This window comes from Bactrocera oleae, chromosome 4, assembly GCF_042242935.1.
Source record: "Bactrocera oleae isolate idBacOlea1 chromosome 4, idBacOlea1, whole genome shotgun sequence".
NCBI classification, from domain to species: domain Eukaryota; kingdom Metazoa; phylum Arthropoda; class Insecta; order Diptera; family Tephritidae; genus Bactrocera; species Bactrocera oleae.
Window position 1 is genome coordinate 63464889 of NC_091538.1, and position 14075 is coordinate 63478963.

The 14075-nt window shown below is 35.8% G+C and overlaps 1 protein-coding gene across 2 annotated transcripts in view; it reads left to right on the forward strand.

Annotated features, from left to right (window-relative positions):
- The window catches only part of robo1 (roundabout 1), a 328848-nt gene that overhangs the window by 289017 nt on the left and 25756 nt on the right, over positions 1-14075 (forward strand). For both annotated transcript variants that reach the window (XM_070108281.1, XM_014248079.3), the window contains exons 11-13: positions 6365-6525; positions 11480-11561; positions 12972-13142. In XM_070108281.1, the coding sequence (XP_069964382.1) occupies positions 6365-6525; positions 11480-11561; positions 12972-13142 (414 nt within the window). The remainder of the gene's footprint in view (positions 1-6364; positions 6526-11479; positions 11562-12971; positions 13143-14075) is intronic.

Here is a 14075-nt window from a genome sequence, read left to right on the forward strand (position 1 = left end):
AGCCACAGCCTCAGGAAGGTAGCAAATATATTGAAACTTTCTACGCAAATCAGAGTTTCTAAATTCAATAACAGAAATTATATAAATATTCCCACAGTATCGTGAAATTCACGAACAATACCCAATTTTTTTTTTTTGGTGTTTCTGGGTCAATGGAATTTTTAACCTATGACCACCTTTGATCTTATTGCCTTTGCATCAGTTAAAACTAATTTATATTATACTATCGTAATATATACGTAAATTTTTTGTAACAAAAAATTGTTAAGAAATTTTGAGTTAAGTCAATTTTTCCCACAGTATAATTTCCCAGCAGACACGGAAGTTAGTTATCGCCTAGAGAATGATACCATGATTAGTGCCTTCGCTAATCTTTAAAGTTGAATAACGGACTCGAGCACTAATAGAGCGATATAGCTTTCTCAACCAAAGCAGAATATATGTAAATATATACATCAGTTATTTTTGCCCGCATCGGTCATTAAAGTAATGTATTTTTAAAATCTCTTTTTAAAACACCTGGTATATGTAAATATGTATGTACCTACATATATAATGAAATATTTTACATGATTTCCAAATTGGAAGCAGAAAGACAAAATATTATGGTTTTTATTTATATTTTTTTATTAAAAATAATAATGAACTCAATATTGATGCTACTTATTAAACGCATATATTTTAACAGTCAAAGGACTTTTTCACAAAGCAATTTCTTTTTATAAAAAGTAAAATAAGCGAGCACGCATAAAATATTTGGCAATGAAATATTGCAAAGCTTGGGGGCAAACATAGCGTCGAATGGACGTTGGCAGGTATATTGTACATAAATGCAATTCGCAGAATAAAATATATGCATACATATACCTACAAATACACCACAGTGTGTGATAAGCAATTTAATAATCGGCGGCAATTTAATCGAAATTTGTTTACATAAGCGTTGCTATGACTGCAAGAGCGCTGCCGCCACAATTTTGATTGTCACGTACGCTGTTGCATATATTATACTTGTATGTAGATGTTGTTGTAAAATCAACGCGCAATGAATGGAGCGTAATTTTTCAAGCAATTTCACGAACAGCTGAGAGGAGATGAGACAAACAGTTGAATTTTTTATTTTTGTTTTTCATGCCTTTTTTTTATTTTTCTTTTTTTTTTGTAGAAATCAATTTTATTTTGGCTTTCATTTTTTAATTTCTGACCGAAGGGCAATCAATTAATTTCAATTTTTTCGCTGTTTTACAAATGTAAAAAGTTGGCCTGTAAATGATTGATGGCCGGCATAAAATACGTATGACGAAAAAATGCACGAGACAAGCGGAGGAGTCAAAGAGTAAACGACCAAAATTTTATAAAAATATAAAAAATATTGAAAAAGAAGCTTCAGCAAATGCAGTTGAATATTAAAATGCAGCCGGCGTAAGTTTGCCGCTGGCGAGATGAGCGCAATTCAGCTGTGGATGTGTGCGCGATTGATATGAGTGCAATGTGGCAGGGTACTGCGGCAAGCGGTTATTTGTACATTAAGAGGCAGGTGTGGGGTTGAAGCTTGCCGTTCGACTGGATGGGAGTAATTTTTTCGCAAATGATTGTTATGTAGGAATTTTTTTTGTTGCTTTTTTGGGATTTTTTATAAAAATATTTTTTTTTTTTGGCAATTTCCACTGCACTTGCCGCTTACTGCCCGCGCATAAATTACAATAAAATGAGGCTGCAAAAATTAAACCACAAACCAAATAACGTGAAGGTAACGCGTTGCAAGTTATTGTGGTTTGAGGCAGGCTTTTGACAGCTGAGCCCCGTTCGGTCAACGAACAAGACGAGTTTACAGAACTGATAAACGGACTGTCAGGCTGGCGTTGGTGGGTAATAATGCAGCATGAATCGGAAAATATATATATGTATATGTATGCAACAGCATATATGTATATTGCATGCAAGCGCGTCACCTACCTCTGCACCCGAGCATGCTCTCGACAAGCGCAGCAAATTGTTTTATGCAAATTGAGTTGAAAATTGCGCCCATGCAACACAATACCTATAACTATGACCAGCAGCGGTCATTACAAAGTGCCATTGATGCAACAGCAGCCCTTCCAAGAAGGTATTCTAAATATTAAAAAAAAAGAAATTTTTGTTAAATAAAATCAAATTATGTGCAATTACGCGTCATTTAGAACGACAAATCACCGCATAGTGGGCTGTGGCACAGAAAAAAGTTGCAAACATAAAAATTTACAACAAGAGCACATACATACATACAAAGGTGCGTAAACAGTTGTTATTAGTTGAGCGCAGATTTTTTGCTTGCAATTTTATTTTTTTGTTGCAACAATTTTACGCGCATGTTTTTGCTGCCACTGGTATATTAATAAAAATGCAAATTTTATTAGTAAACGCTAGTTGCGATCGATTGTGAGAAGCGCGCGAAGCCACTTGCCGCATAAAAATGCTAACACATGCGCACGCACACACATACACATTTACTTGTATAGCTAAATTGCGGTTTCGCAAAGTTGATGATTTTCGAGAAAAGCACTTTTGATGCACAAAGTGCACGGCTACAAAGTAGTGCATAAAATCACGCACAAACGCATGTAACATAACTGTCACTGATTGTGTCGCCTTCAAGCGCGCTGCTGTTAGGTTTCTGCGCCATTCTGACCCACACAAAAGCAAACGCACGCACACATACACATAATGTGGCAGGTAGGTGCTTTTGGCAGCGCGGCATATAAAATGCGCAATTTATGTGACACTCGCTGTGCCACAACGCAATTGTCACGTAAATGTGGCATAAAGGTTTTGTAAATGTTGCTGCTGTTGCCGTAAGGCCAAATAGTTTGTAAGATTACAACGAAGATTTTTGCTTTTCGAAAAATTCGCTATTTTTTACTTATGTTTTCTAAAGTGAAAAAACTATGCATGTCCTGCCAAAATTTATGGCGTGCGAAAATGTTGACACTTACGCAGATAAGAGACTTGTAAGTGGCATAAAACATGGAAATTATGTTTGTGCGTCAGCCGCGTCATGACAGTTATTCCGGCGGCGACACCTTAAAATCATGTTGCCTACCATTAGCTTACAAAGTGTGACGATATGTTTGAATGTGTGCGGGGATTAGTGATGCTCTGCTTGTGTTTAGCGTTGCTTTGTGAAACTTGCTTTCAGAATATTTTATTATTATAATTTTTCTTTTAGTACTTAAAAGGTTTTTTATGCTAATTATCGCAGTTATTATTGATTTGTTTACCACATTTGGGTAATAGTTCCTTCGAAAAAGTGTTTCAGCGAATAGAAATGCATATAAAGTTTTCGCTTGCTTTACTTTCTTAGAAATGGTTGGCTATGCTATCACATTGAAACTTAGAAGGGTAAATATGTAGTTTAAAAATTATTTAGACATGCGTCTTAAATGACGGTTGCTGTATCACAAACTTCGACCAAATTAAAAACGCACGTCTAGTTGCACTCATAAGTTACCTCCAATTAGATTAGGAGGTCTCCTTACCAGATAAGTCTTCTCAATATTTGTTGAAAATGTTGTCAGTAATAGCTCAAGCTGTCCAAAGTGCAAATTATGGATGCTGAAATAATTTCTTGGATCCATAGTTAAAGTGACAAGACATAATATAGACTAATATTAGCAGTATCACAAACAATGCCATCTGATCAAATTTTAACCGGACTGCCAAAAAACTAAAATTTCACCTATTCTAATACAAATATTTTTTATCGCCTCAAAACTAGCCACTTTTTGCGCTAATGTGAGCAAGCCGATGAATAATTTTTCAGCTTTCCAAACATTTCTTATATACCTCTATGTCTTTATCGAATTTAGTTTTTTATCGGTTTTGCCTCATATATAGTGCATCATTTGCTAGATAGTTAGACATTTTTACGTCATATTCATAAATTCAAATTTCGTTGGCAGTAATGATGCGTTTGATGATTGTAGGGTCCTCAGCTATGTTGTGAAGCATCGCTTTTGCGACCTCTACTCAACATCGTTTATGTAAAAGATTCTAGTATTTTGTTATGAGTCTAGCATTGAAACGCTTCATATGCAAAACATTAACCAAAATGTGTAGAGATGATCCATAAGAGATGTTGAAATCTTCTTGCATATCTCTGATATCAACACGACGATGATATCAAGCATGGTTTCGATATTATCGTCATTTACAGATGCTGATAAGTGACTCGCATGGGACAGGTTCTCGATGAATTCAGGAACTTCACTAAGTACTTTGTACCCCTGAAATATTTATGTTCGTGGTGAAGTAGAATTCCTAAAACATTTCTGCAACATTTTTAGAAATTCTGCAGCCGTGATTCCTTTGGAAACTCAAAATTTAAGCAAACTCGTTGTTAAATTTTTTTTTATGGTAAAAGCCGCCAGATATAGCTTTCGCGTCGTAAGCAAATAGCTGCCAATCATACACTAATTGTCATATGGAGATAAAACTTCACATGAACATAAAAAAGGTTCTACTAATCTTCGAAAAAAAATTGCATCGATTGGGTTTGGTTCAAATTTGATCAGATGGTATTTTAAAGCAATTTGTAGATCATTATAGGCTGATGCTGTACTAATCCGGACGGAATAAGTGTACCAGCCCGCTCTGGCAGTACAGATATACAGATAACAGATGCTGCCTTCTTACGAAAATTTCTATTAAAGCCTCGTTAATTATATTCTCGAAGAAAAATATTTTTATTAGAAAAGCTTGAAAGTTTACGCTAAACGCATACAATTATTTGCATATCAGCCCATTTTTCAACTGAGAAATCCGTCTTTACTTTTAAGCATAAATATTCAATATCTAAACGAAAAAAATTTCAATCGCGCATATCCAATTACCTACATATATCGCAAAATATCATTTTCCCAAGTAAGTTTTGTTTTCTCCAGACTGGAAACCGATTTTGTGAAAGAAAACAAGATATGCATATTCATATGATAAGAAAGCAATAAGAAGCTAATAGCCTCTTTTCTGGTTGATGCTGCTCTTCTTTGTTAAGACAGAAATCCGAATCCGAACTAATAAAGAGTTTAGATCTCATCTTTTGAAGTCTTACAGAAATATTTTTCAAATATTTTGACTATGAGGATATAATGAAGTCAAGCTCGATGAGTAATATTCCAAACATTGTACTTCTAGCATTAAAATCACGTTTCATATAAAAAATACTAATTGAGTTTGAACTTGATTCATTGATTTTTAAGCTCCGAACAGAGTATATTAAGTTTGCCATGATGTTTGTTACACCTAAAAAGGAAGCGCCAGAGACCCTATAAAAAATATATATATAAATGATAAGGTTGACGAGCTCAGTCGATTTAGCCATGTCGTCCGTCCGTCTGTATATGTGCGAACTTGTCTCTACTCTTCTCACCAAGAAACTTAGAGCTAAACAAAGAAATTGCTCAGATCGAGTGGCTATAGCATACAAACTGACTGAACGAAGTTCTTGTATAAAATACTCCGCATTAGATATGACAGTAAATTTTATCTTACAACGCAATATTTTTATATAAGTGAACTAATATAAATATATTGTCGTACATTAGAATGTGGTAATTCCTTTATCTTGATAATTTTTGTAATTTTTTTAAAATATTTTGTAACATATCAATAACTGAATTTTTCAGTTGTCAGAGATTTCAAGAAGTTGGTAATAAATCCATCAAATTATAATTACTCTGCTGATCGCTGAAGTCTGCTAATCGCTTACTCTTTCTACAAACAAGTTTATATATGTACTTGTATTTATATGAATATAACCTTAGGGGGTTGCCACCCCTCGAAATGCTGAAATAAGAGTCTACAACCTTTTTCGGTGGTTCTGTGACGGCAAACTGTCTGTCAACATGCCAATCATGCTTGTCAGTCAACGGTAAATTACAACTCGGCGGAAACTGGAGGCAGTCACATACACATAAATACATACTTACAAATGTACACATAGTAAAACTGCAGCCTAAACCAATAACCAAAACAAAAAAAAATGTTTGATCTTTTTTTTAATTTTACAACAATTTGTTCATATTTTACATTGCTTTCTTCTCTTTTCATATTTGCATTTCGTCCGTGTGCAATTTGGATGCACTGTGATGACATAACGCCGATGGCGATCGACAACCATTTATAATGCGTCGAATCGCATGAAAACAACAACAACTACGCTATGAGCAATCGCAACCAACTAACGCAAAAATAACAAAAACAACGGCGGTCAACAACAACCATGCATTGATGGCTACACTCATCGCCAAATCGCGTCACATCATCATCGCTGCCGCATCTGCTATAATAAAAACAAATAATCTTGTTTTTGTGCTTTGTTGCACGGCAGGTGGAAAAGGGCAGTTCATCACTGTTGCACCGCTCGGTGGACCCAAGCGCCTATCCAGCGCCGCCCGGCACACCAAAGGTGGTGAACGTCACACAGCACAGCATCGCTTTGCGTTGGTCGCGCAGCCAAGATAAGCCGGGAGCGACTACTCCAATTATCGGGTGAGTGATGCACACAAGCTGGTTCCCTTTACATTAAGCAATTTATTTAGTATATATTTTCTTTTTCATTTGCAATTTGCGCTATTGTTTTAGCTTCATTTTGTGTTTCTTTGGTTTTTTTTTTTTTTCTTTGCTTTGGTAAAAAGTTTACGAACCCTTTAAAAGCGCACAAGCGCCATTCAAAATTTTCCTCTCCGTTTTTTTTTTTTTTGGTATTTGTGTGGTGGCAACTAATAACCAAAATTTTTTCCAATTTACCACAAATTTCCTTGCAACAATTTGCTTTGTCTACGTTGTTAGGCAAATTGCTTTGCACTGCTTTGCTTTTGCTCGAGCTTCGTTCCACCTTACTTATTCTTACTTCCGTCAACACTTGACTCCTTTGTGGTCCTTTGTGACTAGTCGCGAGGTTGTATTTTTTATCGGCGTTAGTTTCACTGACTGGGTGATTGACTTCTGCTTTTGTTTAGCCAATTTCTCTCAATTTCGCCAATAAGCGAGAATTTATGCTTTGAAGTGGTTTGCAAATTGCTTTACGGCTTCATTTATTGTTGTGCGCAAAAAATAGCTGAAGGATTGTGTGGCATAAAGAATATTGAACAAATAATGAAGTAGTGTTTGTGAATGTGCGGAAGTGGTCTCACTATTTCTAGAGAAGCAAAGTTGTTGCTGCTTACTGTTGAAATGTTAACTGCTTTGAATAAAAGTACAAACACTTCCCTATAAAATAACCCTAATTGACAGTTCGTAAGTGCAGACAATCACATAGTTTAAATTTGGTTGATAACTTTTTGGGGTTTACATTTTTAATCTTTATTATAACAATCGTTTCGATTTAAATTAATTAAAATGATGACGTAAACAAAATAATTACGAATGTGCTTCAAATTTTCTCTGTAAAATGGTGAATCGAACAAGCAACTGATATACCATCTGATCAACTTTGGCACGGAATAACAAACATAACACCATTTTTTCATATTTTGTTGCCTCCAAAAAATCATTTTGAGCCAATACAAGCATGTCAATGATTAATCCGATTTTCCATACACATGGTATAAACCTCGACTGGCATGGCTTTCAGTGATTTCAACAAATGACAAGTAATGCATTCAATACATAGACTCATGACGCGCTCCTCCTCAGCTTTATTGTCAAGCATCTCTTTTGAGACTTCTCTCGACTCCGTTTTTGTAAAAGGTTCACGTCTTTTGGTACAAGTCAAGCATTGACACGTTTCATACCGAAAACATTAACCAAACTGTGTTGTGCCGATACCATACATAGAAGATGTCGAGATTCTCTGCTATCTCTCTGATGCTTTCACACCAACATAAAAAAGGTTGTATCAATCAAAGAGAATCAGAAAAAAGATTAATTCAGTTTGTGCGCGCACTTTAAATGGACCAGTCCGAGTCAGATTTGATCAGATGTATATTCAGATACTAAAGTAACATAACGGGCTTAAGATGGATTCTAATCGCGGATATAACTAAAATTTGAACGTATTTTTGATCTCCTTTAGATCTACTGTTATCTTGTTGTTTCCGGAGAAACTCTATTTAGATCCAACTCTCTTGAAATTTCGAAGAAATTATCTAAATAATCGAGATTCGGCAATTAATGAGCCGCAACCTCAACTATTTTTAACGCTTAAAGCGAAAGTACTGTTATTTTATGGTATACTGTTGCAACATGCGCCAATGAAAATTTGAATTCCTTTTGTAACAATAGCTAAGTGGCAGCGCAGGAATAGCGAATGATACATAGCGATTAACAGGCGTGGCAGCAACAACAAAATACGTATTGCCAACAGCAAACTTGAACTGTGAAGCGATTAAATTTCAACGAATTTTACATGGATGCGAGGCCGCTGCAACGCTACTGTTGTTGTTGTATGCGCTATGATTTTTTGACTTATAGTAAGTTAAGTGAATCTACTGAAAGCGCTAGCTGCAACGGGCAACTGTTGGTACATGGCACACAAGTGTTGCAAGCACGTATGCGCTAGGGCTATTGTTTGTGGCAAAGCTTTGTTAGGTGTTCTTTTTCGCATGCCTTTTGTATGTTTAGCTTATAGTGCTGTGTAGCAGTGCACATTTTTTTAATTTTTAAAATTTTTTGCTGCTATGCCATCAACACATTGTACTTGCAACACAAACGCTAAGCTCGGCCACCAAGGAAAAGTCAGCAAAAAAATTATGAAAACACAATAATAATACAGTTTTTTGTGGAGCTACAGCAGCTTTGGGCCATTTAACGGTTGCTGCTGTGGCTGCAGCTCTAACTGCACTCTGATTAGTGACGGCGCGCTTCGACACGGCGGCCGTCTGGCTAAACGCTTAGTTCACTTTATATTTTGTGGCAACATTTTAGTATGTTGCATGTGTGTGTGTGTGTGTGTATGCATTGTTTGCCATTGATCACAAGTGGCTTTGTGGTAAGCGCATTGCATGCCACATGCAACGCAAATGCATTTCGTCGGCCATTTCGCGGTTAATGTTTTTGTTGAGCGTTGCAAGACCCTGAGCACAAAGCTTTCGTTTGGCGGTCAAACGGCGCGCATTTCGACCATGCTATGCATTCTTGCAATTCGCTAACAATCTGCAATTTTTTCCAGCGCATTTCTACAACTATTTGTTGCAAGCAATTTCATCCACATCTTCTTTTCGCATTCGCTGCGCTGTGGCTGCTTTGTTGGTGATGGCGATTTAGATTTGCGCAAACTAACATAATCAAAAGTATAAAATGGCACACGCCATAGCTTGGCAGCGTACAACACGCTCAGCAAACGCTTTTATAATTTTGTTCTCCGTTTCGAATGTGCGCCAGTTGCATGTTGCAATGTTAGCTAGCTAGCTTTGACTTTTTCGGGCATCATTAAAATTTGTTGGCGGCACACAATGGCACGTACTTTCTACAGGCACACATGCGCATATGCATTTGTGGCAAGATTTTTTGTTGACGCCTCCAATTCTGTTTTTTTTTTTGTTTTTGGAAAGCTGCTCTCCTTCTGGCTTTGCTTTAGTGACTGCCTGCCTTCTCGATGCTCTTATCGACATTCCAATTGCAAGCGTTTATTGTTTGCTGGCCTTTTGGTTTTTCTTGTTGTTGCTAGAAAAAATCATTGCATTGCTAGCATTTGATAAACACGCCCAGACCTGCAGCTGCAACTGTAAAAGACATTCCAAATTTTGCAATTGACTTCTTTGGAATGTATAAAAATGTGAGGTTATGTGTCTATGTCTATATTTGAATATATGCGCTTGCATGTATATTATATATATAATATATGTATGTTGCTCTTGGCTTTTAAGTCCCTCTGCTATTTTTTTTCATTATTTATTCAATGTTAAAATTTTTGATTTGTGTTTTACGGGCTAGTGACCACCGCGATTGACTCGAAGAAATTCCAGACGACAGTCTCAGTTTCCGATCACTTTTCGCAGCAGTTGAGATCGTACGCCAGCAATAACCCACCGTATATACTCTTCGTCTCGGACTTATCTGCGTAGACAAGCGAATTGACATTCTCTCACAAAAAATTGTCCAGGGACGGCACAGGCGCACGACGCGAAGTAATCCGCTCACCAAAAGTTCTCTTCAATAAATTTATTGCTTCGTTGGCTTGTTGAAATCAAAAATTTGTCCAAATCAACATCCACCAATTCAGACACGAAATAGTCATTAATCTTAGCTCTGTAGCCATCCTCATTGTAACATGATCGGCAGAAATATGGACCAAACGTTGATTTTGTCTATAGTGCACATCAAGCAGTGACTTGTTGAGGATGTAACGGCATCTCAATAATAGCTTGTGGATTAACATCACACAAAATGCGACAGTTTTCTTTATTAACGCACCCATTCAACCAAAAGTGAGTTTCATCGCTAAACAAAATTTTTTTGTGAAAATCAGTATCAACCGTGAACTGCGACGCGCTTGTTGGTCGTTCGGCTTCAATTTTTGCTCGAATTGGATTTTGGTAGCCCGCAAACTAAGATCCTTGCGCAAAATCTTCTATAAATTGGATGGGCACAGCTTCAGTAAAAGTATTGCCTCACTGAAATCCGCCCGTCAATTAAAGGCGTGAAATGGATTGGCAAATTTATTTTATTTATCCAATAAGAGGTCAATGTTCGGCCATCGGATCAGCCTTAAATTATATCATAATTTCCTGTGATCTGTCATCAGTCTGCCATCTAAGTGGATAGTAATTTCTTTGAAGCAGGCTGCGTTTCGGTAGATCTACTCTAATGTCAGCCATCTGTTCATGGAAAATGCAGCAATGACGAGGTAGTCTGAAGCTAGTGTTGATAGATAGTTCCATAATAAACTTCTTCACCTCGGTTCTTAATATATCAAGTAATTTTATTACATTAATTAAGTGTAGTACTTTAAGGGTTTCCGTTCACGAAATTCCGCCGCCGTTACTACAGATCTTTACTACAATAATTTTTGATGCTTTAAAGCTTTTAAAATCTATCTTTAGTTATATAAAAGAAAACGGTTCATGTTGATATATAAATTCATAGAAATCGCCGCTACATTTTATACACAACATTGTATTTTCTTCCTTCAATTCCATTTTTTACATCAATTTCTATTATTCCTCATTATTTTGTGCTTGCAACATTATCTGCTTAATTTAGTTGCGAAATGCAAATTTTAATGACTTACAACTAGCATAGATACATACTTATACATATACATAGATATCATATCTTTACTCCTCTCCTCCTCTATTTGTGCCGTTGGTGGCCAGCTGGGCATCCTTTCCACAGCATCCTATCACCACACTTCACATTTCTCATTTCAAAAGTATTTTTTTTTTTACAATATTTCACTTTTCCCTGTTTTTATTTTGTCACAACGGCCATCATGCCACACACCCACACACCTAAGTATTCTAATTTTTCTTTCTTCTAACGCTTATCTCGTCTCATTTTGCAGCTACACGGTGGAGTACTTCAGTTCGGATCTGCAGACAGGTTGGGTAATTGCCGCACATCGTGTGCCTGATCAGCAAATAACGGTAAGTATAATGTATACACTACTTGCAGCGACATTTTAAAGGCGCCCGCAGAGTCATATGCATAAGTACTTTGCTGAGCTCATATGAGTTGGTAATAAGTGGGATAAAAGAGAAAATGAAAATTCGCCAATTTCACCAGGTGTCCTGTTGCCTTTGTGCAACAAAGTATTGATGTGTGTGTGCAGTGAAAATTTGCGCATACATTATGTAGATAGAGTATAAGTATGTTTGCAAACGGCTATTCATTTCAATTTTTCTGCTGGTTTTCTCATATCTCCAACACATACAAGCATAAAAATAAGCTCATATGCGTTTCTTTGTGAGCTTCTGCATACTGCCAACTATATGCAAATGCCAAATTTTAGTTGTTTTTTTGTTAGTTTAGGCTGTTAGCTAAAATTATTACCTTTCTACCCGAAAGTGGCTCACATTTGCATCTAATTTTTCCTCAGCGAACTGCTTTTAGTGTTTAGTGCCCACATAGTCGGGTAGTTAGAAATATGTTTGGGCATGTGTATGCCGCTAGTCTTCATATCTTTAGCTAAGGAATAGTTTATGCATATATTAAAGTGGCAATTTTCTACCTATGTGTGCGTGCAACATGCTTAATGCACCTTGGTTGTTGCCTTAACGAGCACTTAGAATTTAAAGACAAAAACTAAAGGAATAAACTATAAGGGTTATCTCCACTTGCAAGTCAGAAAAACAGCATTTTTTGTGCTTTTTTTTTTTTTGAAGAGCATTTATTTTAATATACGAAAAAAAACACATGCACACCTACAGAATTTAATATATTTTAATAATTATCAATTATTTTGGAAATTTTTGGGTACTTTTGATACGTAGTCGTAGAGGATCTCCGTAAAAAGGTTTCTAGCGGTCAAGAAAGTTTTTCTGCTTAACATTTTTTTAAAGCCAATAACCACGAAAATTGTATAGAACTATAGATGAATACAAATAATGTTTGAAGGACATGTACAAATTTCTTTTTTTTTACAAAATATCGGCTACCCAAAAAAAAAGTAATTTTTTTGTGAAAAAATTTACATTTATTTTATATGCTCGAAAGTTTCTGCAAAAATCGTATTCCTTCAATCGCTACCTCATAAATGTATCGATCCGTCCAACCGTTTTTTAGAAAGTTTTCCAAAAATACATTTGGTACATAAAAAATATCTAGATTTTGCTCTCTAACTGTGTTTATAACAATTAGTTTAGATATATCTTTATAACCTCGTCTCAATTTCATAACACTTTTAAGTGCTGCATCACTATGTACATAGCCTTATTGACAAAACCAGTTTGTTTGGCAAGCAGTTAAACTTCCCACCAATCAACTCCTTATTCACGTCAATGCATTTCCTTCGATTATAAAAAAAAAAAATTTACTAATTTATTTCCTTTTTTCAGATCTCGGGTTTGAAACCAGGTACATCGTATGTCTTTCTCGTCAGAGCTGAGAACTCACATGGACTGTCTGTGCCCTCCGGTCTCTCGAATGTCATTAAGACTTTGGGCACAGAATCGGGTACAGTGCCGCCAAGTGAAATATCTGCCGCGCGTTCGGTATTAAGTGGAAAGGTGAGTAAAACGCCGTATATCACTTTATACTTTTTTGTATATAAAAGCTGAGTGTGCTGTTATATTGCGAGTGATATGTGTGAATATTATTGTAGTCTCTATACAACGAGCTTCAAAACTTTATTTGCATAGAGCATAACATCTATTTTCTTTTAGAAATTTTGTTTTTATTAAAAAAGGTTCTGAAAATATAAATACTAGTTTCAGAATCCTTCCTTTACGAAGATCAGGTATTTTGAGATAGATCAACACTTTTTCAACCAAAAATTTTAGAGATTTTTTTGGCTAAAAAAACGCTTGGTAATACTGTCTCATGTGCTTTATAACACTCTACGTCATTTATGCCAGTTTTTTTTTCGATGTCCCACTTACTAATTTTTCAACTATTCAAAACTATTTCAATCTCTTTTGTCTTTAAGCTTTAAAATTAATTTTTTTCGATAGAAATTCTCCCGCGAAATGTTCAGAATATTACTTGTAAAATTCCGACTATAAATATGTGAAAGTTTTCAAAGCTTTTAGCAAATGCATTCGACTAAATAAACGTTTGCTATCTCTATTTCATTTATACCAGTATACTTGATTTATACCAATTGTTTGTTCGATTTAGCACTGTCCAATTTTTCCAAAGTACAAAATGATTCCTACTTGTATATCCTCTCTCTTTGCTCTAAAATAGTGTTTCATTGAATATAAATTCTATAGTTGTTAAAATATTTGAAAGCTCTCCTCCATTCAATATATAACTACTATTTGCCAGTTAAAATTTTTGCAATTAAGTTTTCTGTTGCACAAGCAATAAAGTGCCCTTAAATATAATTTCATTTTGTTATCAATGTTGCGCACAGCCAAAGTGGTACTCACAACAATTTGATAAATGCGTTCATTTCCACCACAAATGTGAGTCGATGCATCAATTCAAGCGCTACCGCA